The following is a 27,359-nucleotide window of genomic DNA, read 5'->3' on the forward strand; positions in this document are numbered from 1 at the left end:
GTATGCCAGAATCGTAGCAAGTGGAAGGATGTAGTCTCTGCCTACCCCGTTGGGAAAGAGGCGTGATTTTATGTATGTATGTATGTCTTATATTTGTAAAATTTTGTATTTTTGAAAATATATATATTATGCTTCTTTTGCATTTTTATTTATTTCTTATATTTGTTTCGTTTTTGTTTATTAAAAAAAACACACACAAAATAATTTCAGGTCTATTTTACTAAAACTATCAAAAAATGTATACTTTTTGGGACATTAATTTATTTATCTTTCTGAGCATGGCAAAAAGCGATTTAGGAGAAAAGAAAGGAAGTTTTTGAACGATACAAAGACAGCTGAATAGAACTGACGCTAAGTGAATAACTGAATAGTTAAACTCTCGTAATATTTACATAAACCGTGCATTAACGCGTTGGTTCAAGGAAGAGGATACAGCAGTTAAGGGATTCCCTACATTTATTGATGCGGAATCCTTTAGCCGAACAAAAAACGTTTTATGTTCATGCAATAAGAGTGAAAAACGTCAGTTATACCAACGCGAAACGACGTTTACCGACTTAGAAACTTTTTTGATTGGCTGAGGTTCATTTGCATTGATAGGTGCTAGAAAATTTTAAGTTGACGCGCGTTTATAAATGGTCTTTAATTAAATTTTATACATTTATAACTGTTGTGTGTGTTCTGCTCTCTGTGTGTAAAATCAATTAAGTTTTCGATATTCTAAGCTAAGCGACGGATTTAAATGCAGTATGTAATATCAGTTGTTATGATACATATAGTAGCGACGCACCCTGGCTCATGCGGGTGTAGTTTTTTGAAAATGGAGCTGAAAAATTGAAAGTACTTTAGATTACAGACTTTTAAATATTTGAAAATTGCACTGTTTGCGCAGCCATAGCCAATCGCCATTGCTAGTTTATAACATGCCGCATATTGACAAATGAAAATGCTACTATGAAATTCGAAAATTTAAATCCGTCCGTCCGTCCGTCCCTCTGACACTTATACTATTTAATACGAGAGTATGAGGGATGGGACGATACGATCTTCGATTTTCAAATTTCGGAGTAGGCTCTCAGCTCTAGCATCGTCCCGCTCTTCAATTATGCCGTGTGACAGAGGCGGAGGCGTACACATGGCATGGTAAACGAAGCAAAAAATCCACGAAACACGTTGATCGAATACTTCCTTTGATGTAATATTTCCAGCACCGAATGAGGATATGAAACATGCCGTTAGCGTGACGGGTTAATTGTGAGAATATTTTGTTTCCCTCGTGCCATTTTACTAGGGTTTTGAAACCACACCTCATTAGAAAATGAAAAAATGCTACGTAAAATTATAGAAAACCGGCTACTTGTCAGTCAAAAAAAATATTTTAAATGATTTATTCAGTAAATAGGCGCAATGGGCACTTTTACACGTCATTTTTTAAACTACCAGCGCTTTCGGAAAGACCATCATTGCCAAGAAGAATGCGCCGCAAGAAACTTGACAGAAAGTAATTTTTTCATAAAAATATAATTACAAATAAAATACTTAAAACTATATTATACAATTAAAGAAAAAAAATACAAAAAATAATAATAAAAGAAATACAGGGATTCGGAGTCGCGCATCGTTAGTTTCGTACAAATTTGTGGTAACTTAATTAATGCTAAGCATTCTTCGTAAAGTTAATTCTGTATTACTTAATCTTATTAGGAAAACAAACATTTGAGAAGCTTTTAGATTTTTTGTTCAACAATCGCTATTTGCATCAACCTTGTCAGTTGCCCTAGTGGGAAGCCTACCAAAGCTTCGTCTTCCAATTGGTGGTCTCCTGTGGAGGGCCTTTCTCCTTTAACTGTTATCTGTTTTTCGAGCAATGCGGTGCGTGCGCCCATTGCCACTTCAACTCGCTCGCTTATTCTTGGAGCTGTCGGTGAATCTCGTTCTTCGGCGGATTTCTGTTTTGCAGATTTTAAATTGCAAAGAAATTCCAAATTCTGGTTGATATCTTCATAGCTCGTTGCGTGACTATGAGCCTCTATAAGAGGCTAACACTTGGTTAGTAAGTAAGTACTTAAGTTATTATTTCAAGTCCTTTGCATCTATGACAGTTGATTCAAGCAGTGTATCAGCAGCACTTTCTCTAGTGGCTGAATAAGCCTATACGAGAGTCATTCATAATTCAAAATTGTTTACTATATGTCACATTACAGGCGTTAGGATGGAAAAAATCCATGCAAGTACGAGTTAGACTCGCGCACGAAGGGTTCCGTACCATAAAAATACGTTCGCTGTATGGGAGGCCCCTTAAATATTTATTTTATTTAAATTTAATTATTTATTTTCAAAGTGAATATACGACTAAATATTGTATGAATATTACTACTACTCTAAACCAGATAGCAGACTCAGTTGATCTGTTTCATTGCACTCTGAGCGAATTCAAGAGAGTTGCCTTACACATATTTTGCTATGTAGATTAAGATGTTTATTGTTCAGTTTATTATTAGGGCCTTCTGTATCGCCTTAGGTTTAACTCCTGTAATGGTACTGTAAGTGATGATAATGTAATAAATAAAAATAATAAATAAATAATTCAAGGCTATCTGTTGCCGTTATTAACACGTTCATTGCGATAGAAGGTCTAAAGACCCCTGCTAGTACTCCCGGGCGGTGCGGGCAAAAATATTGTGGTTTCGCTCTGGTGCGGACCTCGTAGCTTATAGAATTGTATAGGTAGAAAAGAGTCCAATATATGGTTTGATTTCTATTATAATGTAGAATTTTTTGACACTTTAAAACACGCAGGAGGTCTTAAGGCCTCTCATCGCACTGAGAGTGAAAAGTGTACGTCCAGTGCGGATAGGGGGTCTAAAGACCTCATATCGGTAGTACGGGCCTATCCGCCCCCTCCCGCACCTGTCTGTATCTATGATAGTCGAACTATGACCCAGTGATGTGCACGCGTCTATGAGCAATGTACGTAATTTATTGCATTTGCTCGTAAGTGAAAACACGTACATTCGAAGTAGTAAGCGTCAATTGTGTTTAGTGTTTAAGTTAAATACTCAAGAAGTGTTGTTGGTTAGTGAGTAATATTATCAATAAGTATCGAATCTATAGGTAATGAATCATGGGTCGTGTAAACAAGAGATGTCGGAGAATGCTAGAATTAGCACAGAAACAGAATGAAGTGCAAGACGATACCTCTGTGCCAAAATATCGCCGAGTTTACCAAAAAGTTACTACAAAAGCTAACAAAGTAAGTGAGCCGTCTTCTAGTAGAATAAAAATCCTTGAAGATATTACTATTTGTCCTCCAACTGTTGCTACTACGTCAGAAGGAATTGTTTACCAAAACGCTACTGCAAATTGCGACGTGACAGTAAGTGAGCCGTCATCTAGTAGCATAAATATTCTGGACGATATTACTACCTGTGCTCCTACTTTAGCTGCTACTGCAGAAAGAAGTGATTGTTTTAAAGATTTGTCTGTAACCCCAAAACGTCGCAAAATTGAACGTATCGCTAGAGAAGAAAATAACGACAGTACAATTTTCGTAAGCCCTAGCTCACGACAAACTTTCCAAATATTACAAACTGTTCGAGTTCCGGAAACTCCTTCAACAGATCATAATTTTAACACATCCAAATGTGCATCTCCGTACCAAAACAATAAAAACTTAAATTTGTCATCGACAGTTAGTAGATGTAGCTCTGTAAGTGATTTATCTTGTGCACAGTATTTGACATGCCCGTTGAATGATCAACAAGTCTCTGAGATATTGTCGATGCCTAAGGAAGATGAAGAAACCTCTCAGATTACACCGATTGAGCCTACAACTTCAGACAGCTACACCATAGAACCAGAAATACCTCAGGCTGCATCGATCGAACCTTCAAATTCAGATAGCAATACCAATGAACCGGAAATATCTCAGGTTCCAAACGTTACGCTTACCTTAGCGGCAAGTTGTACCAAGGAATCAGAAGGATCTCAACAAGCAACATCGATCGAGCCTAATTCCTCAAATAATCTTATTAAAAATGATGGAGTCTCTGAAAATATTCCTGATCCAGTATGTCCAGTTGCACCTTCGACGCTAAGCAACAACGATATTGAAAACCAATCTGTAGAACCAATAAACACAGAATCCTCTAAAGGTACATCTACTAGGTCTGTGCCTCAAAATACACTTGAAGACATTATCAGCGACGACACCTCAAATGACGAAGACTACACCCCTGAAACTGACAGTTCAGATAGTTCTTTGTCTGATTGTAGCGATTCTTCTTCTGAAAATGAAAATGCTCTTGATGAAAATGTAGAAAACAGTGACATTCTATCTGAATGTGATGATATTGGATGGCAGGATATAACAAATACAACTCCAACTTTTAAAGAACATGAAGGGTTTTCTACAGTAAATGTTTTCTACAGTAAATGTGCCTATATCTGCAAAGACGCCAACTGAGTATTACGAATTATTTGTCACGGAAGAGATAATTAACAAGATGGTTCTTGAAACTAATAACTATGCACAAATGTACTTTATCAATAATCAGCGTGGAATCAAACGTAAGTCACGGGTAAAGGCATGGACTTCAACAGATCCAGAAGAAATGAAGAGATTTTTAGGAATCCTAATGGTAATGGGCTTAGTAAAAGTTCCACATATTAACGACTATTGGTCGAAAAAAAGTATATACAGAAATGAATACATTGTATCTATAATGAAAAGAGACCGATTTTTGCTGCTACTAAAATTTGGCATTTTAGTGATCCCCGGGTACTGATAAATTGAGTAAAATCAATGATGTTTATTTGATGATGTTAAACAGATTTCAAACCATCTTAAGGCCGGGGAAAACTTTAGTTATAGATGAGAGTATGGTACCGTGGCGAGGGAGATTGCAATTCCGCCAGTATATTAAAAACAAATCTCACAAAACGGAGTGAAACTTTACAAACTATGTACTCCCGAAGGATACACTTATAATCTTCTTATTTACACTGGAAAAGGAGAAAATGGTCGAGAGTTGGACCATGGACAGAAAACTGTTATGAGATTAATGAAAGATCTTTTAAACGAAGGAAGGCTGGTTATTACAGATAATTTTTATATTCCATCGGTCTTGCTGAAGAACTGATGCAAAATAAAACTTTTCTCTGTGGCACTCTTCGTCCAAATAGAAGAGGCCTTCCAAAACGCATTATTTCGACCAAGCTTAAAAAAGGTGAAGTTGTTGGAAAAATGAACAGAAAAGGTGTAAGGATCTTAAAATGGCATGATAAAAGACCAGTTTATATGATTTCAACTTGCAGACACATAATGCGACAATTGTAGATACTGGCAAACGTAGAAAAGTTACTGGAGAGCATATAAAAAACCCGAATGCGTTGTAACGTATAATGATAATAAAAAAGGAATAGATTACAGTGACCAAATGTCGTCCTATTATACTCCACTACAACGAGGCTTAAAATGGTTCCGAAAAGTTATGATGGAGCTCTTATTTGGTACTGCTTTGGTGAATAGCTGGGTGGTGTTCAACATGCAGAGGGAGATTAAAATGCCAAAGAAGATATTTTTGGAATCAGTTATTGAAGGATTTACTAAAAAACCCACATCCAATGGCGGTAAGTTTTTTTCATTTATTTATTTCTAAAGCTTTTAGCTAAGAAACAAATAAAATTATTTTTTGATGAAAATATTTTGATTTGTTTTTCCTTAACTTAAGCTGAAGACCCGGGTTCGATTCCCAGCTTGGCCACCTGTGGTGATCGCTTTTTTCTTTGGATATGTTTATTTCAGTTTATAATTTATAGAATAGTGTGACTACTTAGGAAAAAACAAATCAAAATAAGCCGGGAATCGAACCCGGGGTCTTCCGCTTACGTTAAGCTGAAGACCCTGGATCGATTCCCGGCTTGGCCACCTGTGGTGATCGCTTTTTTTTCTTTGGTACATGTATATTTAAGTTTCTAAAGCTTTTCTTTTTTTATTTATTTATGATTTTAAGCTTACATTATAAATGATATCAAAGGGGTGTTTACCATGTATGTTGGTTGGTTGGTTGATTAGTTATTAGGGCTAAAAAAAAACAACATACAAGGTAAACACCCTGTTTTTAATTAACTGAGAGAGCGAATCGAGTGAGTTTTATTAGTCAGGGGGACGGCGTCGTCGTTCTATATTTAAAGTTCATACGTATGTATGTGGCTAGGTTTGTTTGTACCGGACTGCACCGGGACGTAAATTAAATAATTTCTAAAGATATTTAACTGAAAAGAACATCATTGTTGTATTGTTTCAGGTAATTCACGTACTGCCACTCTAACTAAAAATCATGCGTTTGAAAAAAATGGAGATAAACGAAGAAAATGTGCAGGATGTTACGAAAATTTGCGCACTACGCTGTCCAGTCGGGAAGCCAATAAAAAAGTTAAGAAAATTAAATCTTACTGCCGTGATTGTAACAAGCCACAGTGTCTTAAATGTTTCTATAACAGTCATATGTGATTCACTTGCAATATATAATAAAGAGTTTTGATTTATCGATAAAATGCATTTTTATTAGGAACATCACTAGCAGTAAATACAAATGTACCTCAAATTCAGTGCTGTAAGAGGCCTAAAAGCCTCCTAATATTTTTTGTCATTATTCCATATTCTGACATGAGAACGTCGGGCGAAGCCAAAACAAGACAAAACAATCCTTTAGCAACAGCCTTATATAAGTATCATTCATAAATTTGTGAATTTCATTACAAAAATTCATTTTAATATTCTTGTTCCTTGAGTGGTCTTAAGGCCCCTAACCGCACCGGTAAAATGGTACAGTTAAGGCATAAAGACCTCTTACAGCACTAATTGAAAGTTAGCAATATTTTGAGCCGCAGTGAACGTGTTAATATCGAGCAAAAAAACGGCAAAATACACTTTTGTTGTATGGAGTCCCTCTTAAACATTCGACATCTATGTATATAGACTGCATGTTTCTTACATCAAAACGGTGCAGAAAATTAGTTCACAGCGTGGATTTGTGAACCTTTCACTATAGTTTGTTGTCGTCCGTGATAGGACAGGGGTTGTGTCAAAGCAATATTGATGATTGATGCGCCGCGCATTTAGTTCCAAATAGCCAGTCTTTGTTTCTTTTTTTATCAGGCGACCGCATAGCCAAGTGGTTAGTGAACCTAACTATGATGCTTGAGGTCCAGGGTTCGGTCCCCGGTCGGGGCGAATATTACATTTGTATGAATAATACGAATGTTTGTTTTCGGATCTTTGCCGTTTTATATGTAATGAACTAAAACAATTAGGGACTAGTTCAATTGGTGTTAAGTTAACGGTACCATAATAATTTATGTATTTTATTTATTTATTAGGTATCTAACTCGCCTTTCCAATTCAAAGTCGCCTCACTGTATTCAGTTGTAGACAGTTCCACAGTTTGTAGTGAATTGACGTGCGTGCTGGAGCCTAGCCAGACGAACGGGAACAGAAGTTTCCGTACATATCGCAGTATACTATTACAGAGTTCTATTTATTACTTTGGGTAACCCTAAACTGAACCTTACTTTGAAGCTGCTAAGTCGAATACTGTTTGTAGTTGCGGGGAATATAGAATTTTGTTATAGTAAGGATATTCCAAGTTTAATCCGAATCATGCCTCCTCGCTAGGACTCTGGTTTGGGCGCTAAGTCTAGAGACACACGGATTACTGGGTTTAAGAATAAATTGGTATGTATTAAAAAAGTTTGTAACTTAGTTTAAGGCACGTTTGAGGGAACGACGAATAATTTAAGTGGAATCGCTTACATGCCTCTCGAGTCGAAGTAAGATTATCGACTTATACGAAACCACAAAGTAGCACAGTGTAGTGGTGTTGTTTTCGGAGTTTTTCTTTTTAACCGACTTCAAAAATACAGGAGTTTCTCAATTCGTCTGTATGTTTTTTGTTTTGTTTGTTACGCGATAACGGCGCGAAATTTTTTTTTTGTTCTAAAGAACATAATATAACGTTTTAAACTTTCGTGATTCTCACTCACTTCCGAGGTAGTCCCAAGACAATGGCCACCAAGTCAGGATCTGATGATGGGATTTTAGAGAAATCCAGAGCAAACCCTCAAATTTATCAATAACACCTCAATTTATGAAGCACACCTATAGCGATTTAGGCATGTTTAACAACTTTTGTTAGACAACTGGACAACTGGTAGCATGAAGATGAGCTCTGGTTGAGTTCGAAACGCGTCAGTGTAGTGTGGTGGGTGGTGATAGATGGGTTTGTTGATTTGTGTGTGTTCTTACAGTGTGGAGGTGGATGAACTGCATGAACACGCATATTTTGCATAAGCTTAGCTATCGTAAGGTCGCGGGTGAGCAAGGGAATTCTTTTAGTTCATAAACAAGTGCACCAAGCCTCCAAGTTCACCGTTCCCCAGCCCCGTATGCTCCCGCGCACTAAGTCTCATCCTGCAGATAAAGTTTCCCTAATTAACACACTTGCTCGTCACGTCACCACCTGTTTCTAGTTCGCCTTAATGCATATTGTTTAGTTCAATTAAAGTCTCATTACTAAGTTAAGGTCTAACGTGGCAACTATTGGTACATTGCTTATTTCAAAGGACAGTGGTTAAGAGGATTATTTGTTCAAATGGCTCGACCCCTAGCGCCATCTTGTCGTCAAACTGTGAAACTGCTGCATCTTGTATCGCGTTACCGAAGTTTCTCAACTCGGCTGCATATATACAATTTCCAACTATCTTCCTTCGGACCGGCCCAGGCAACATCTGCCCGGAGAGAGATCTCTTTATTGTGATTTATTCCCACACATCTGTTTATAAGTTACCACCATCATCTTCATCATATCAGCCATAGAACATCCACAGTTGGATGACGGCTTCCCCCATAGACCTCCAGTCGCGTTCCAAAAATATCTAAAAAAGTAGTGCAAAGATAAGCTAAAGACATAGCTCACGTTCTAAGTCTTTGTGTGTGCAGTCGAGTCTGATTTTAGCATAATATATAGTAGAAAAAAGAAGTATTAACGTTTACTTATATTTCAACGAAAATACAAACTGAAACATGAGTGCACAGAAAAAACCCAGAAAAAGAGACAAGCGCTGGGAATCGAACCCAAGTCCTCAGCATTCCGTGCTGCGTGCCATACCCTACACCACCGATGGACAGAAGTCTAGACACAAATTTCTCCCATGTACCATACATTTCAGCCTGCTTTTTTCTTTCTTAGCCACTTAAGCAGCGACACTAGCGACAGCTATGTTTTAGCTCTCATCGAGAAACATCAACACTCCTTTGGAACTAACCGGTCACCCGGACAAGAGATGTCGCTATGAAACAATCAAATTATAATTGGTTTTTGGAGTCTTTTTGTATTTTTTATTTCAAATTTAAATTTGTTACTTTTTTTTTGTTTGTTCTTTTTTTTTGAGTTGAAATAAAAAATACAAAAAGCCTCCAAAAACCAATCATAATGTAATTTCATTAAATAAAAACATATACATCAACGACATAAACTATGAGTACTGTCAACTTCAATAAATCCAGTTCAAGTCAGGGTCCGTAAAAAAGTAATATAGTCATACTTACATAGTTATATGAAAATATGAAGCTTGCAGCGAATAGGGGTCAATGGCCGCTAAGCGCTTTAAGGGTTGAAGATTATGGAGATTGTAGCTGTATAACTTAAATTGCGCAAAATGAGGACTGGATGCTTATGAAATAACCTAGCTCGTCGACCAAGAAAGTTCCATGCCATTGCTGAAAATTCCAATTCGTTTCACAGTAACTTAGGATTAAAGATTTTAATAATATACTAGATGAACTAGTTGTCAAATCACATCGGAAATACTTCAAAACAAGACACTAAAGTGTTTCATTATCGCGAAAATTTCGGTTAACGTAGGATGCAAATGGCGAGTTGTTCATGATTGGTTATTTACAGTTTTTTGTATTTTTTTTTTATTTCAACTCCAAATTCCGTAAAACCACCGTAGACCGTGGTTAGATTTGAAATAAAAAAAATACAAAAAGACTCCAAATAACCAATCATAATTTGATTCCTTAGTAGCGACATCTCTTGTCTGGGTGAGCGGTTAGTTCCGAATTAGTGTTACGTCTTTAGATGAGAGCAAAATATAGATGTCGCTAGTTCTGCTGCTTAAGTGGAGTAGTGATAAAAAGCAACCTGAGATATGTGTGCATAGGTGAAATTCGTGTCTGTACTCCTGTCCAGTGGTAGTGTAGGGGTATGGCACGCAGCACGGAATGCTGAGGACCTGGGTTCTATTCCAGCGCTGTTCCCTTGTTTGGTTTTTCTGTGCATCCATGTCTCTGTTTGTATTTTCGATATGAGTTGTTGCTCATTGTGGCGTTCTATAGAACTTACCTTATAAGGTAAGCCGTCGTTCACCAGTGGACGTCTTTCGACTGATGATGACAATGGTACTCAAGCAGTTTTGTTCTTGTTTAAAATAAATTTACTACCGTCAAGTGGCTCAAGCACCAGCCGCCATAAGTTCTTTCTCATTCATCATTACCGAAAATGTAATTCAAAACTCAAACACTGCCTCCATAATTCAAGAAGCAAAAATTATTAACACAAAATTCAACCTCAATTCGAATGTCGTAAAACGCTTTTCCTTTGGGTTCTTTGTCGTAAATATATGTTAATTTGGGTAAGATATTCCGAAGGAACAATGTTGGTAGAATATTCTGGCCCGGCGACATCTTGGACGAACTCGCAAACTTGATTATTAAGGGAGATGAAATGCAATCGTTGCGTTACATAGTTGCGGTCGGTTATAGAATATTGCTGGGGACTATGTATTTGTTAAGATTATGCTAAATTATGCGGCGTAGATGAATTTAGTTTGTCCTGAATGCTGATGCGGGGTATTGTGTTTGATGTTGGAATTGAAAATGGTGCGGATGTAACTGACGCCAGATATTGGACTGAAACATGGGTCCGTGAACACAATTCATAGTGGGTTTTGAAAAGATGTTGATGGAATAATTAAATAACTTAAGAAATAAATATTATGGGATAATTGACACTAATTAGGTAGTTTCTTTTCTTAAAAGCCGTGGTGGCCTAGTGGTTTGACCTATCGCCTCTGAAGCAGAGGATCGTGTGTTCAAACACTGGCTCGCACTTTTGATATTTTCGAAATTCATGTGCGGAAGCGGAATTACATTTGAAATTTATCACTAGCTTTACGGTGAAGGAAAACATCGTGAGCAAACCTGCACAAACCTGCGAAGCATTTCAATGGTGTGCGTGAAGTTTTCAATCTGCACTGGGCCTGCATGGGAACTACGGCCCAAGCCCTCTCATTCTGTGCCCAGCAGTGGGACGTGTATAGGCTGGGATGAGGCAGTTTCTTACAGACAACGGACGTGACCATCTTCCGTAACAGTAAATTATCTACGAGTATTTATTGTATCAGCATATTTTTTTTGGGTAAAAAGAAATATTATTTTACTAGCTGTTACCCGCGACTCGGAACTCCGTCCACGTAGTATTCGTTTATCGCTATCCCGCGGGACTCAAACTATTTGTGTACTGAATTTCATCTAAATCGGTTCAGCGGCTTAGACTTGATTGAGTAACAAACATCCAAACCTCCAAACATCTTCACAAACTTTCACATTTATTATATCAGTATATAGGATAGGATTTAATAGCAGGTAACTGAAACGTATTTTTCCTTTTGACAATCAAACAGAAATGAAAAAATAATTTATTGAATCAGGCGTTACTTTGCGGAGGTCCATATCAATGAACTAAAATAATTTCCTTGCTCACCCGCGACCTTACGATAGCTAAGCTAATAGAAATGAAAAAGATGAAGCGGGTTATAGTCCAGGAGTGGGAACCCGTAATGTCACACTACTTAAAATTTCAATAATTTCTAACATTTTAATTATAAGGTAAGGTGACCCGGGGCTATTGTAGCTGAGGAGTTATTGTATCTGAGCCTTCTGATGGCGTCCTTACAACGCCATGTTCATGTGTGTTGTGTGAAGACAGTCTTCTGGCGAACACAACGTAAAATGGCCGAGAAGAACATGGCATCGTAAGGGCGCCATCAGACGGCTCAGATACAATATCCCCCCAGCTACAAAAGCCCCGGGTCACCTTATGTAGTTTTCAACAATAGACAGATCCGTTTGTCGAAGTTAATGAAAATCAAGAAAAACAAGATGTTCGTCCAGTAATCTGGACACGCGGCAGCGTGTCAAGCCAAGTTCAAGCTAACAGAATTGGCGAGCTGCGCCGTGTGTAATTTTATAATTATTTAACTTGATAAGTACATGCAAAACGACTATCAAACGAGCATAATGTATTATTTTGGGCTGGCAGCTATCTCTCTTAACGAATCGCCATCGCCATTCAACGAGGGAATGCTGCCAGCCTCTTGGGCACCATGCCACGGGGGCCTTTTTAGATTTAATGTAGTAGGTATTAAGTTAGGTACTTAGTATATTTTGAATACTTTTTATTGTTACAAGAAATACATGACACTAATATTACAAAAGATCTATACGCACAAAGGCGAACTTATCCCTTAAAAGGATCTCATATAGTTAACTTTTGATCATTTTACTGCTGTATTTTTTTTAACAAAGTTACTCTCTTGGCATACGAGTAAGCGCTTCAAAAAGATAAACCCGTCGACATTTTTCCACGGACGCTACTCAGCTAATGAATGCAAATTTCATCAACAAACTCACATGTTTCATAATAAAATGCTTAATTACGAAAAATACAAGGTCTGTTTTTATTATATTCGTAAGTTATGTTTTGTGCACTTTGCATGTTACATGTGTAATGTTAAATAAGCTGAGAGCTATTATTACCATCGAGACTCATTTATTTTCGTTTAACTTGAGATTTTTGTTTAATAATTCCACAAAATAATTCAAAATTCAAAATTCAAAATTCAAATGATTTATTCAGTAAATAGGCCGCAATGGGCACTTTTACACGTCATTTTTTAAACTACCAGCGCTTTCGGAAAGACCATCATTGCCAAGAAGAATGCGCCGCAAGAAACTTGGCAGAAAGTCATTTTTTCATAAAATATAATTACAAATAAAATACTTAAAAACGATATTATACAATTAAAGAAAAAAAAATACAAAAAATAATAATAAAAGAAATACAGGGATGTATGGGGTCCCTTAGTTAAAATACTAAAACTAACTATATCTACGTTCAGTGGAAGTGTAGAATGCTTCCACCGTCATAAATTTAAAATAATAATAACAATAATTTAGTCTGAAATATACATTTCAGGTCAAGTAACCATTAAGCTTTTGGATTTCGAAGGCAAGTTCACGTCTGCCGCCCCCAAGTTAGCTCACACGCACTCATGTCATGCTCTGAAAGCAGAGCGGTACCGAGGCATGATATTGCTTCCGTTCCCATAAGCTCTATGGGATCGTCTTTGGTAACTTCGACGTCGCGAGCCTGTGACTAGAATTTAAACTAAAAATATAAAGTTTAAAATCCATAAGCTTAACAATATACAGCCTTAAACATAACAAGGGGATGTATAAAGTCCCTGAGTTAATAATAAAATTATTATACAGCAAGGGGATGTATGAAGTCCCTATGTTAACAATAAAATTACTAATCTAAATAATTCAGAGATGTATATAGTCTCTAAATGTCAAAGTAAACTAATTAAATTACTTAAATTATACAATCTTCAGAGGTGTAAAAAGCCTCCAGGTCAAAAAATAATAATAATTATTAAAATAAAGAAATGGAGATGTATAAGGTCTCCAAATGTCAAACTAATAAATATTATAAATTAAATTCTGCAACGCGGACAACGGCAACAGAACCAGAAACTAGACACGAAATGCGCCGGGACACTGCCAAGTCACACTTCACAACACTATACAATACAAATACACCGACATAAACACACACAACACACACACCGCGCGCGCCACACACACAAATACGAGTACATCACATCACACATCAACATCCCAATTTGTCATCGGCTTTCAGTTTTGGCCATGTCGCATCATCACATAAGTACTCCTCAACTTTATAGTAAGCTTTCTTCAGGAGTGCACTCTTTATGTATTCTTTAAAAGAGTTGTGTGGCAATTTCCATGCTTCTACAGGAACTTTATTGTAAAATCTCACGCACAAAAGATTTGCTTACTTTCCGTAGACGGAATTTAGGAACTGCAAGCTTGTGCTTATTACGAGTATTGATATCATGTACGTCTGACACTTTCTTAAAGGACTCGATATTCTTGTGTGTATACAATATCACATCATGTACGTACTGTGAAGCTACTGTGAGGATGTTTATCTCCTTAAAGCGTTCTCTAAGTGAATCTCGGGAGCCAAGGTTGTAGATCGACCGGACTGCCCTCTTCTGTAAAATGAAGATAGTTTCTATGTCGGCTGCCTTGCCCCAAATCAGCATACCGTAGGACATTATGCTGTGAAAATAACTGAAATAAACTAGCCGGGCAGTTTCTACGTTGGTAAATTGCCTGATTCTTCGTACAGCATAGGCGGCAGAGCTCAATCTACCAGCAAGACCAGAAATATGCGGGCTCCATTGTAAATTACGATCCAACGTAAGACCAAGAAAAACAGTCTCATGCACAAGATTCAGATTCTCTCCGTTTAAGGAAATAATTGTTTCAAACTGTCTTACATTAGGCAACGAAAATTTTATACACTTAGTTTTAGCTGCATTTAGTAACAAATTGTTAGCAGTGAACCAGTTCAGCGCCTCTGCTAAAGTTTCATTGATGTGGGTTGGATTTTCTTGTTGCCTGTTTACTTTGAATATCAAAGAAGTATCATCTGCAAACAATACTATGTTGCATTTCTGTTCTAGCAAGTGGGGCAGGTCATTTATATATACTAGAAAGAGAAATGGACCCAAAATGGAGCCTTGTGGAACTCCAAGCTTCACCGCTGAGCCAGCTGACTGCGTTCTATTTATGTCCACTTTTTGAATTCTTTGGCTGAGATAAGACTTAACAAGGTCTAGTGCTTTAGCTGAAAGTCCATAGTGTTGAAGTTTGCGGATAAGCGTCTCATGCTCCACGCAATCGAAGGCCTTGGAGAGGTCGCAAAATATTCCTATTGCATCTTGCGAATTTTCCCATGCATCATAAATGTACTTCATGAGACTTGCAGCTGCATCTGTTGTTGAACGGCCTTTTGTGAAACCGAATTGCTGGCTGTGTAGTAGGTTGTTTACATTGAAGTGACGAAGCAACTGGTTAAGCATAATTTTTTCAAACACTTTACTCAGCACAGGGAGCACAGATATCGGACGAAAGTTGCCAGGATCAGATGAGCTCCCAGCTTTAAACAATGGAATCACTTTGCTATATTTCATTAAGTCCGGGAACACACCATCATCAATGCACTTATTAAATATGACGGCTAGGTACGGTGCCACAATATGGATGACAGATTGCATAACGCGAACAGAAATACCCCAAAGATCCTCCGTATTCTTCAGTTTCAAAGATTTAAAAGTCTTTATAATTTCTTCAGAGTCAGTGTGTTGAAAATCAAAATTCAGATGTCTATCCCTCGCAATTTCATTTAGATAAGAACTAGCCAGCACAGTGGAAGACTTTAGATCGCGAGTCGTATTTACAGCTATATCTGAGAAAAATTTATCAAAAGTACTCGCCACTTCTAAATCTGAAGTCAATATTCTATCATCCACTTTTAATTGGAATTGACAATTACGGGGCTTAGATTTCCCAGTTTCTGAATTTATTACATTCCATACAGCTTTTACTTTATTTTCAGCGGATTTAACTTTATTACTAAGATAATCAGCTTTGGCAGCTATACATACTTTTTTAAATAATTTGGAATATTTTCTAACGTAGTCTAAAAACGAGGGGTCTTGACTGTGGCTTTTCATTTCATAAAGTTCGTAAAGCCTAGTTCTACTCTTATGTATTCCGACCGTGGCCCAGTCACTAAACTTTGCCTTGTTCCCGTTTCTCATTTTAGTTCTTAATTTGAAAACTTTTCCGAACTCTCGATTAATTACTGTAGACAGGTTCTTATATAGGACGTTAGGATCACTTCCCTCCATATAAGGCTCAGGAACGCTGTTGATAATATTGTCCTTGAATTTTTCTACACGGGCTTCTGTAATGGGTCTGTAGGTTACTACTTGATCATTCGTCTTTTTAAGTATTGTAAAACAGGCTTTTTGGCCGCTGTGATCGGAATTAAAACAGTTTATTATTTCCTTGTCCATAGCATCACACTTGCAGAAAATATTATCTAAACATGTAGCTGTGTTAGCCGTCACTCTCGTTGGTTCCTCAAAAAGATGAAACAAATTAAATGATTTAAATAAATTCAAAAGTCTTCCAGAATATCTATTTGCCGAGTCTAGTAAATTCACATTAAAATCTCCACATACGATGACAGATTTACTACTAGCAAAAACTTGTTTCAAAGCATCTTCCATCACGGGTTCGAACTGACAAAAGTCTGAGGACGGCGGCCTATATACACATAATATGATGTGATTCTCTAATTCAACACACGAAATTTCAATAACTCGTTCAATGGACAGCTGAACTACATTTTTTAGTTCTTTGCTTTTGTAATCGTCCTTAACAATAATCATAGAGCCTCCATGTATAGCCGATTTTCTAGTAAAGGAACTGGCGATTTTGTAATTACAAATATTCAATAGTAGTTCATGTTTTTTCAACCAGTGCTCAGTAATACACATTACTCCTACATTTAACGCATCTAGGAATAAACCGATTTCAGTTATTTTGCTGGAGAAGCCTTGTATATTTTGATGAATCAAAATAAAACTACGTTGCTCCTCCGCTGTCTCACGCGTTAGTTTAAAGACTGGCGGCCCGCGGGCGGCGCGCGCGCGGCGTGTCCGGCCCCGCTGCCGTCGTCCGCTACGTACCTAGGTTCGATATTAAATGCTAATAACTTTGCTGTAGCTACTTTACACTTTTTCGACAAAAACAATTTCAATTCATTTAATTTAATTTTTTTTACAAATTTATTAGTGTCAAAGAATTGATATTTATTATTATAACAAGTTACATTATACAACATAGCATTCCACTTAGATATTGTAACATTGCGCTCATAAGACAAATAACTAGAATATGGGAAAGCACATAAAATAATCTTATAGATGCCGCGCTGCTCCACAGCTGACAGTGCACGAAGAAAATCTTCAAAGCCAGATTTCTTTATGCGTAGACTGTTACCCAGCATGATGATCAACGTGGTTGAAGTGTCAAATTTGTCTTTAAACAATCGATCGGCAAACTGCTGGAGACTAGCACCGCGTAGGCAGTAGTTTACGACCCTTTGCTCCAGGAGCTGGTTGAGTATGGGTCCAAAACCCACGCCAATCTCGTCAGAGTACATGACAGTATTGACGGTAGGTAGCGTGCCTGAGTTTGCCATTGCAACCGGAGGAGTGCTTCGTGCAGCGGGCGGCGGGCTTGCGGTTGGCTCGGGGCGCGCGGGCGGCGGGTTGCTCGCAGGCGGCGGCGCTCCGACAGCCGGTGGGGAGTGCGCGGGTGGCGGGCGGGCGCGGGCGGCGGGGAGCGTTGTGGTGGCGCGGGGCTCGCGAGCGGCGGGGCCGCTCTGGCGGCGCGGGGCTCACGGGCGGCGCGGGGCTCGAGGGCGGCGGGGCCGCTCCGGCGGCGCGGGGCTCGCAGGCGACGGGGGCCGCGCGGGCGATGCAAGGCTGGCAAGCGGCGGGGGCCGCTCTGGGGGCACGGGGCTGGCGGGCGACGGGACCGCCACACCGGCGCTCGGGGCCCGATGAGGTGGCTTTGTGCAGGCGAAGTTTCATGCGAACAAACACACATATGATTATTAATAAAAGAGTCAAAGCGTTCTTCATTATAGCGACACATGTTAACTAACTGTGTAGCAGCACTGACATGCGCACTAATTTCACGCTTGCTGCTTTCATATTTAGCGCTTATATCTCTAAGTGATTCTTCTAACCTACTGATTTTTGACAGTAAGGTCTTTGTCATACTGTCATGTAAAGAGTCTCGTGCTTCTAATTCACTCTGAGTTGATTTAAGTTTATTTATTATCACACTGCGCTCTTTAATTAAATGTACATTTTTTTGTAAACCATGTTTAGCATTTATATATTTCTGTGTGCGTCTAATAAATTTCTTAACTTTAATATATTTTTTTAGAGTTTTATTACTTACCAAATAGCATGATGTGGTTGAATCATCTTTTGTCAAATCAATTGTTGATATAACTGACTGAGAGTGGGACGCTGCGGGTGAACTACTGTTGGAGCAGATCATGCCTTCATATAAACTTTTGCCCATTAATTCATCATACAGACTATCAGTTTCGGCAGCTTGGTGACGCTCACATTCTATTTGAAGCTCATGTATGTCTCTGTGAGCTTCCGTTAGCTCACTTTCTAAGTCATCAATGCGCCTCAATGCTTGCTCATAATGGGCTGAGCAGTCCTCAAACGAATCCATTTTTGCTTGCATTTGCACCAGCTGCTCATAGGTGTCATGGTACTGTATGTCAAATTCACCCAGTTGATTCTTCAGTTGAGTGTTTTTGTTCACAATCCTTGCTACTTCCACCTCACCCTCCTCTCTTTCCCTTTCCAGTTGAGCACACAGACTCTTGTAGTGTTTCAAATCTTCAAGAGTTGCTCTGAGCTGCATTTCCTGCTGGCGCACAACAATTCAATTCAACGTAGTACACAAAGTCTTGGGTTTGAAAGACATCGAGTTAATAACAGACTTGGTTTTTGCAGCTTGTTTTCGCTCTATCAGCATAAATACCGACCTATTTACACATTTAAATTGACAGCGTCTTAATTGAATATAATTATAATTAACTATGTTGAAAATAGCCTGAATGGCTTCGAGGAAAGTATGGTACGGCCGTGCCTTTTGTTTTGTTTTGCGCTCGACTTGGCGGGGGGGGGGGTTTGGTTGTGATAATAGTTGGATTTGTGTGAATTGTGTGTGTTCTTAATGTGGAGGGGCTGCATTAGCTCATATTTGTCGCATAGACGTACTATCATAAAGTCACGGGTGAGCAAAGTAATTTTTTATAGTTCATTGATACAGACCTCTGCAGAGTAGCGGCTGAATAAATAAATAAAGTTATAGAAGTACTATAACAAACTACTTTTATTCTGATGAATAAATAAATAAATATTATGGGACAATTCACACCAATTGACCTAGTCCCAAAGTAAGCTAGTGTCATGGGTACTAAGCAATGGATAAATATAATTATATAGATAGATACATATTTAAATACATATTAAACACCCAAGACCCGAGAACAAACATTCGTATTTTTCATACAAATATCTGCCCCGACAGGGGAATCGAACCCGGGACCTCAAGCTTCGTAGTCAGGTTCTCTAACCACTAGGCCATCTGGTCGTGAAATAGTTATTTATGTGGCTGGTGCATAATGAGAGGCATTAAAGTACGAGTGTGGTTTTATGAAACTCGCCTTCGGCTCGTTTCATAATAAGATCACACGAGTGTTTTAATGCCTAATTATGTATAGCCGCATACATAACTTTATCTACATGCATATCATAAGTTTTCTATAATATGTTCAGATATGGCCTGTATTTTGACTTTGACTTTGACTTTGATTTTGACTTTGACTGACTTTGACTTTGACTGACTTTGACTTGACTTTGACTGAATAATAATTATTATCTACATGCATGTCATAAGTTTTCTACAATATGTACAGATATGCATTGTTAAAAAAAGTACTACCGATACTTTAATGTAAACATTAAGATGCACTGTACTTTAATGTGAACATTAAGATGCACCCGCAGATACCAGGTTTCTTAATCAAGGCCATTTGATAGTCGTTTCTGAACATATAATAGGGAAGTTATGATATGCATGTAGATAAAAAGCCATTTCAATACAAATGACTAATAGTATTCAGATTATAAGCGCTTTAGTAGTTAGCTCGTTCTAACCCGAGGGGAGCTCAACACGTCCCGACCATTAATTGAAACAACTTAAACGTAACCTAATTAGTTTCAAACAACGTCAGTTAACTTCAGTGAAAAATGGCAGATAGTGAGTTGATGTTGGGGCACCGGTGGAAATTGCAAGCATTTTTGCGTGGACCTCTGCTTACATTGTATCATTTCAACTTTTCGAGATATATCTATATAAATATCGTATTAAACACACTTAAATGACAGCCGGTGAAATTACTGGCACTTGAGGTATCCCATCTGAGGCCTCTAGGTTGGCAACGCGTCTGCAATACCCCTGGTGTTGCAGATGTTTATAGGCGGTGGTGATCTCTTTCCATCAGGAGACTCACTTGCTCGTTTGCCATCCAGTCGAATAAAAAAAAAAAACTTAAATTGAAGAAATCTATGTTCTCGCATCACTTCAGAAAGGCTGCACTTTCCAGTCCATTATTTCAATAAGTAATTATTAAGACAATATGTTTGTATGAAAAAAAAAAGTTTACAAGATAAAGGTGAGTGAATAAGTCAGGAGATCCTTGTAAGGTAAAGTTTCATTTTCGTCATAAGAACAAACGTGGAAGGCCGGGGCGGACGGCTTTATCTAAAAAGATGAATATTGTCATGTACTTATACATAATAAAGTCCAGAGTTTTGCAGATAAACAACTCCAGACACACGGTCTAGATAAACTTGCATCGCACATAAAACTTTAATAAAAGAAACGCAGACACACAGAAAATTCAATTTATTTTACTGTCGACATCCACTGTCGTTCCACATTTTTATCAACAGCTGATTCTAATTTGCGAAGTAACAGCTGTTTTTGGGCCATAAATACTATAGTACTAGTCTAACAAGGTTTTTGAGTACACATTTTTCGGTGAAACAAAATTAAGCTTAAACTAAACGTGCTAAAGTCTGAAATCTCGCGTCACTGCGCTTGTTAAGCTGGTAACGAAGGGCGGCTTAAGGCCGTCAACGCGCCTCACCCAAGGTTCGTCGCCCGGCAAAAGTCACTTCGGATACTCTGAGATCCTTCTCCTAAAATACTGCACTTACTGGAACAGTTTAATTTACTTCTTAACCTCGTAAGCCCCAACGTCTTAAATTTAGGACATACGTCAAGATGTCAAACTTCACTAATTGACATTAAGTTTCAAATTCTAATGATCAATATTTGACGTGGTCCTTACGAGGATGGATAGAAAGCATCACAGAAAACAGTACATAGGAAAAGTTTTCCAAGGTCGGTATGCAATAGGGTCTTATTGATTTAATGAGCTTTTGAAGGGTCACTAGTAGCACAATGAATACAGATATTCGTACTCGCCAAGTATAACGTAAAGAAAAAAAAAATCTTTTTTACCGTCCCTTTATTGCAGTCTTTGAAATGTTCGTTATAAAATTGTAATTTTACTTTGTAATACAATAAAAAAATATTTTTCAGAAATTATTTAAATAAGTACCCCTAAAATACTTTTGAACTACTGGCACTATCAATTTATTACAGGAGAAAATCAGCAATGCACTAAAATGTCTGTTTTAAATAGTAGTTTTTGTAATACTTACGTTATTAAAAAAATAAATAAAATAGATTATTTATTATTATTCGTATTCGAATTCGTAGAAGTAAGAATGTCTCGTTTCACCATTACTTAAAATCAATGTATTTTTTAAAGCACTTGCCCTATTTAATAAATTTAATGAAGGAATTATTAAACAAAAAAAAAAAAACAAATATAAATTGCGAAATAAATACTCACGTCAAGTTTTTGCTAGACGGCTCTGTGATAAGGTTTGACTTTTAACTAATTTAATCAAAAAACAGATGGATACAGAAGTTTACGACGGGATCTTGGGCTACGAAGAGAGTTTTAAAGAAATTTGTCATAGAGATTTATAGCGTTTCTCAAAGTCCACGACTCACTCGTTTTTATTTCAGACAGACAATTTTTTCTTCATATAATTGCAGACATTTTTCAGCGGCATAAACAGATTCTCCTCGTTACGGCTGTCTAGTAGAGGAAATTGGATTGAGAAGGGAAAAATTTGGCTTAGTCAGTTATTGTAATACGACAAAAAAGTTTTCAAAATTCCAAGAAACATTGTAGGTATATAAATTTTACGGCATTGTTGCCTCATTGTCCTATCAGGTAAATATAATAATAATATATAAAGTGATGATATTTAAATTTTTGTGAAAATCAATGTTGAAAATAGCCTAAATGGCTTCGAGAAAAGTTTTTTTTTTGTATGGTACGGCCGTGCCTTTGTTTTTGTTTTGCTCGACTTGGCAGAAACAATAATGCTGGGTAAAGCTTGATCAAAATTGTTCCAACTTGTCTTTTTGTTGTAGTAGCAACTGGTAAGAGAATGATAATAGCAATATGTGACATTCTAACCTACCCATGCCCACAAAAGCCTCCCCTTTAGAACGCTACAATGAACGACTTGACTGTTTCTACCGTCCACCTAATGGGAGGCCTGCCAAGGCTTCGTCTTCCAGTTTGTCACCACTCAAGGATCCTTCTCCCCCAACGGTTATATTCTGTTTTTTGAGCGGTATGGCCCGCCTATTGCCACTTCTACTTGCATTTTCTTTGAGCTATGTTGATGACTTTGTAGCTCTGCATCAAATTTCAGTATTTCGAATTCTTTCACGCAAAGAAACTCCCAGCATAGCTCTTTCCATAGCTCATTGCGTGACTCTGAGCCTCTCCATAAGACTGACAGTCAAGGACCTCGTCTCAGAGCCATAGGTCATTTCATTACCTATCAACAGGATTTCAAAATTCTGCTAACACGATTTTAAATCGTCAAAATAAACAGAGCGCGTTTAATCCAGCAGCCAGGTCAACTTTCATTATAAGGTAATTGTAAACGTCACAACTCGCTCTTCCGCTGTCTCCACAATTTTAAGTCTCAAAGCAGTTACGTTTTAAGTTTAAATTTCAATTACTCTCAACACAAAAGTCGTGGAAGTGAAGCACTCGGCGTTTTAAGAGCGTATTAGTTGCGTTTTCTCAGCTTCTGGTTCAGAACAATTAAACCCTTCGCTGGGGCCAGTGAAGTTTGTGGGGGAGCCGCATCCGTCGCCTTTGTATTTAGAGGGGGGAGTCCGTGTTATAAGCTGCAGTCTGTGTGGAAAAAAATTAAAACCCATAAAAATAATTCACAAATACTTTACAAATACTTTTAAATGAAACTAAGAAAAGGAAAAAGATAAATGTAGTACCTAGTTTAGAATGCTGTTAAGTAACTTGAAGTTCAACCGTTGAAACCTATATGTACTAGGATTTTTTGAGTGGTCACAATGTTGAATGGATCCAGACTGCTGAAGTTTAAGTTACTTAGCAGAGTTCTAGAGTAGTTTTTTCCTTTTCAGCTCTAACAGTAAAAACGTGAAAAGAAACGTATGAAGATAGTTTGAGATAGTTTCCGCGTCAGAACGATAAACGAATTCTGCGCAGACAGTCAATGGCGACAGCTAATCCTACTATCTTACTTCTTATCTATATTTATTCTTATTATACTATACTAATACTATGCTAATATTAATAAACGAGAAAGTTTGTGAAGATGTTTGGATGTTTAGATGCTAAAACGATTACCGCTAAATCGATTTAGATGAAATTCGTATACAGATAGTTTGAGTCTCCAGGAAGGACTTAGGATACGGAGGACGTTTGATCCAAAAGTATGAAATTGCGATTATTCCCAGTATTTTCAAGGAAATCAGTCTTTATCTCCGCATTTTAAATTTTTCGTGTGGTAACTCTAAAAGTCATCGCGTTTGCTTCCGATTCGGACCACCCAGAGATCTAGCGCTCAAACTGAGCGTTTGCTAAATACGCTCGTGGTTCTCGGCAGCGTTATTTCTGCCATTGTTGCGTGTGAGCTGATTTCAGACTCTAAACTTGGCGGCAACGCTTTCGTTTTTATCCGAGTTGGGAAAGTTGTGTGCGATCTTGACAATGAACTACAATATTGTCGTCTCGCTTCATCGCTCCCAACGAATGCAAAGCAGAGAAACAAAGCAAGTAGTTCATCGATATGGACATTTAAAAACCGCCCAAGAGCGTGTCGGACACGATCAAAATAGGGTTCCGTAGCCATTACGAAGAAATTTAGTAATATTTTAAGGATTTCGTATTTTACACGGAATCTTCCAAGTTTAGGTATATTGTATACCTTAGGTTGCTATTTACTCTTAAACTACTAATAATTTGCAAGCGAACTTAGCTGTTATAGTTTTCCTTGAAAGTTTGATATACTAACTACATCCTGAATTTTTCAAATTTTTCACCCACCGGTGTAGATTTAGAGGGGGGGGGACGCTCATTTTCATGAAAATTTGCACTTTAAAGTTGAATATTTCGCAAACATATCACTGAATCGAAAAATCGTCTTAGCAAACCCTAATGGCTTAAGAGACCTATCGAACGATTCCCCACACTATAGGATTGAATGAGAAAAAAATCACATCCACTTTACGTCTATGGGAGGTACCTACCCTGAAAAAAATTTTTCAGAATTTTTATTGTACCATTTTGTCGTTAAAAAATTAAAATTAAAAAATGTTATTGCCAAAAACTTAAAATAAATAAATAAAAGAACAAATACCGTAGTTTGCTAAAGGTTTGGCAATGGGTACCAGTTTCAGCTTGTGCTGGGCTCGTTAGCTCAGCGTTGATTTTCAAAAAGGCCCCTGTGGTGGTTGATCGCAGCCCCTGCTTGAACATACTACGACTACAGTACGTACATAAAGATAGCAACTAAAGAAAAAAACTAAAAGAAAAGAAAATTGACACAGATAAATAACTAAAGTTGTGTTGTGTGTGTGTGTGTGTGTGTGTGTGTGTGTGTGTGTGTGTGTGTGTGTGTTTGTGTGTGTGTGTGTGTGTGTGTGTGTGTGTGTGTGTGTGTGTGTGTGTTATGTGTGTGTGTGTGTGTGTGCCTGTGTATGAACAATTTATTTTTCATCAGAGGTTATTTTGTTTTTCGAGCAAATGGTTCCGAACTAGTTTTTTAAATCTAACAGTGGCATAGTTTCTAAGTGGTGGAGTTAATTCAGTGGATTCAATTTAAAATCAGTGGAGAATTAATGCTCAAAATGACTATTTATACACAAAATACTAACGCGGTCATTACTAATTTTATAAATTAAATTTGGGTTCTCTCAAATCATTGTACGCCACGCGGAACAAAACCCGAATTTAATTCATAAAATGACTATATTATAATAGTTTCAATTTTTGTCACATGTGTGCCACTGGCGCATTTTCATCCAGAATACAAGCAGTTATTATCTTCTTTTTAATGCGTTTGCAAAAAAGCCTTTTTTCTAATTATATTATTTTTTATACTATTTATTTACACTATTTTTGTGGTTACTTCCAAACGAAATCCCTTTCAGTTATATTTACTCTAACACACCGCTGTATGAAGCAAGCGGGAAGCTTGAAAATTGACATAATTATTTTGTTCGCAAAGTAGGCTTGTATTTAAGCAAGAGATCGCCAATGCGGATCGGAATTATTCAAAGTCAAGTCAAGCACTTATGAATGTCAAAAAAAATCTACCACCGTTTCGGAAAAACCTCTGTTGAGATGAATCCGGCAAGAAACTCAACGAGGTGTATATTTTTTTAAACAGATTTACAATATTATTAGATGATATCTATACATCACAAGTATTTAACATCCCTGTCCACCATCATTAGTTTTACAAGAATAAGCCTTCGATATAAAAAAAAAAAAACTAAACTCAAAATTGTTTATTGCATGTCATATTACAGGAGATAAACTCTTCTTAGCCGCCGATTTGAAAAAAAAAATCTGTTTTCACTGTAATGTTTTTTTGAATTACTTATGTTATAAAATGGTATGCAATTTCCCAGATACGATTTTTTAGTTTTAACCAGTCTAATTTAAATAATTTAGCTTAATATCGACTAAAATTACATACCTACTAGATTCAACTACATCAACAAGATGATGCACTTTAAGCGTGGCGTCCACGCGCAATTTCAAAACACATTTTTATTCGTGGCTTGATTTACAAAAGCCATTTTTCCAAAGCCGACTGACGTCACGCGGTAACGACCACCGTTTTCAATTACAGAGTAATTGTGGTAAAAGCCGTAATAACGGCGGAACCCGGCAATTTTGTACGTCGAACGCAAATTGCATTTGTTTTTCGCTGTCTATGCTGCTGACAGTCTAATGTTTTGGGATTTTTGGCACTATCCGTGCTTGTGTTGTGTTGATAACACAATAGTACATTAGTGCAGAGACCGGGAAAGAAAGGCTTGCAGGCCGAGTATATAGACGGATAGGTATACGAGGCTGGCATGTTCTTTCACGCCGATTGGTGTATAGACCTTTTCTCAAACATGCACTAAAAGAAATAAAAACTCCTAGAAATCAATGTTTTATTTGTAAAACAATTAAAATTGTGCCAGACTATTTAAGTGTTTATTTTATTCTAACATGATTTTAAATCGTTAAAATAATTCCCATAAAATCAAATTCCTATAACACATGTACCTAGATAAACGGACTGCAACAATAAAAAATCACTGACAATGGAACTTACTTGCAAAATGGCTAAAGCCCAAGTCCAGTCAATAAAAAAAAAAGACAATGACACTGTCAATTTACCCGCCAAAACTTTTTTTATTGTGTTTGCTGTTTGGCTTTAAGGGCCATTATACACGAACTGCAGCCCATTTAATCAGCTACATTAATACTTTATTGTGTAAATTAAATTGCAATTTGACGTGAAACGCGTCGGTTATATTTATATATTTACATACTTTTAGATTATTCACAGTCCTGTGAATTTATTCAGTAACTAATAAATGAACCATAGAAATTCAAATTATTAATTTCAAGTCGTGTATAATGGCCTTTATCGTGGATATTTGACGTTTTGCATTGAAACAAAAGACTGTTGTCTTGCAGGCCTAGGCCTGCAACAGTATATTTTGAACCCTGTTTTATGGAACACAACATAAACATTACATAGCACGTTTGAGAAAAATATTTTATCTACTCATGACATGACTTAACGCCACAGATTATACAGATGATCAATCCGAATGCGTCAGTGTGGAGAAATCAGAAACTATGTGAAAAATTATATATAGTGAAATCTGTTCTAAAGAGCCATGGCGTCGATTTAATATTGAGAAAAAGTGACAAATTAATTCAGTGGGACACTTTAACAGGCTATAATTTTTTTTTTTTTTTTATACTGTAATACATAACGTAAAATATCAAACCCGATCTAAACTCTGCTAGTAA

General features: G+C 37.4%; 1 protein-coding gene and 1 long non-coding RNA gene across 2 annotated transcripts in view; both read left to right on the top strand.

The window, feature by feature from the left end:
- The window catches only part of LOC141442656 (uncharacterized), a 154,275-nt gene that overhangs the window by 90,835 nt on the left and 36,081 nt on the right, over positions 1-27,359 (top strand). The gene's annotated exons all lie outside the window — the stretch shown is intronic.
- LOC141443057 (uncharacterized) lies at positions 3,034-4,357 on the top strand (the record flags this gene model as incomplete). Its single annotated transcript, XM_074108271.1, has 1 exon — positions 3,034-4,357. A coding segment is annotated over exon 1 (1,233 nt), but the record flags the coding sequence as incomplete, so codon positions are not given.

This window comes from Choristoneura fumiferana, chromosome 26 (assembly GCF_025370935.1).
Source record: "Choristoneura fumiferana chromosome 26, NRCan_CFum_1, whole genome shotgun sequence".
NCBI classification, from domain to species: Eukaryota; Metazoa; Arthropoda; class Insecta; order Lepidoptera; family Tortricidae; genus Choristoneura; species Choristoneura fumiferana.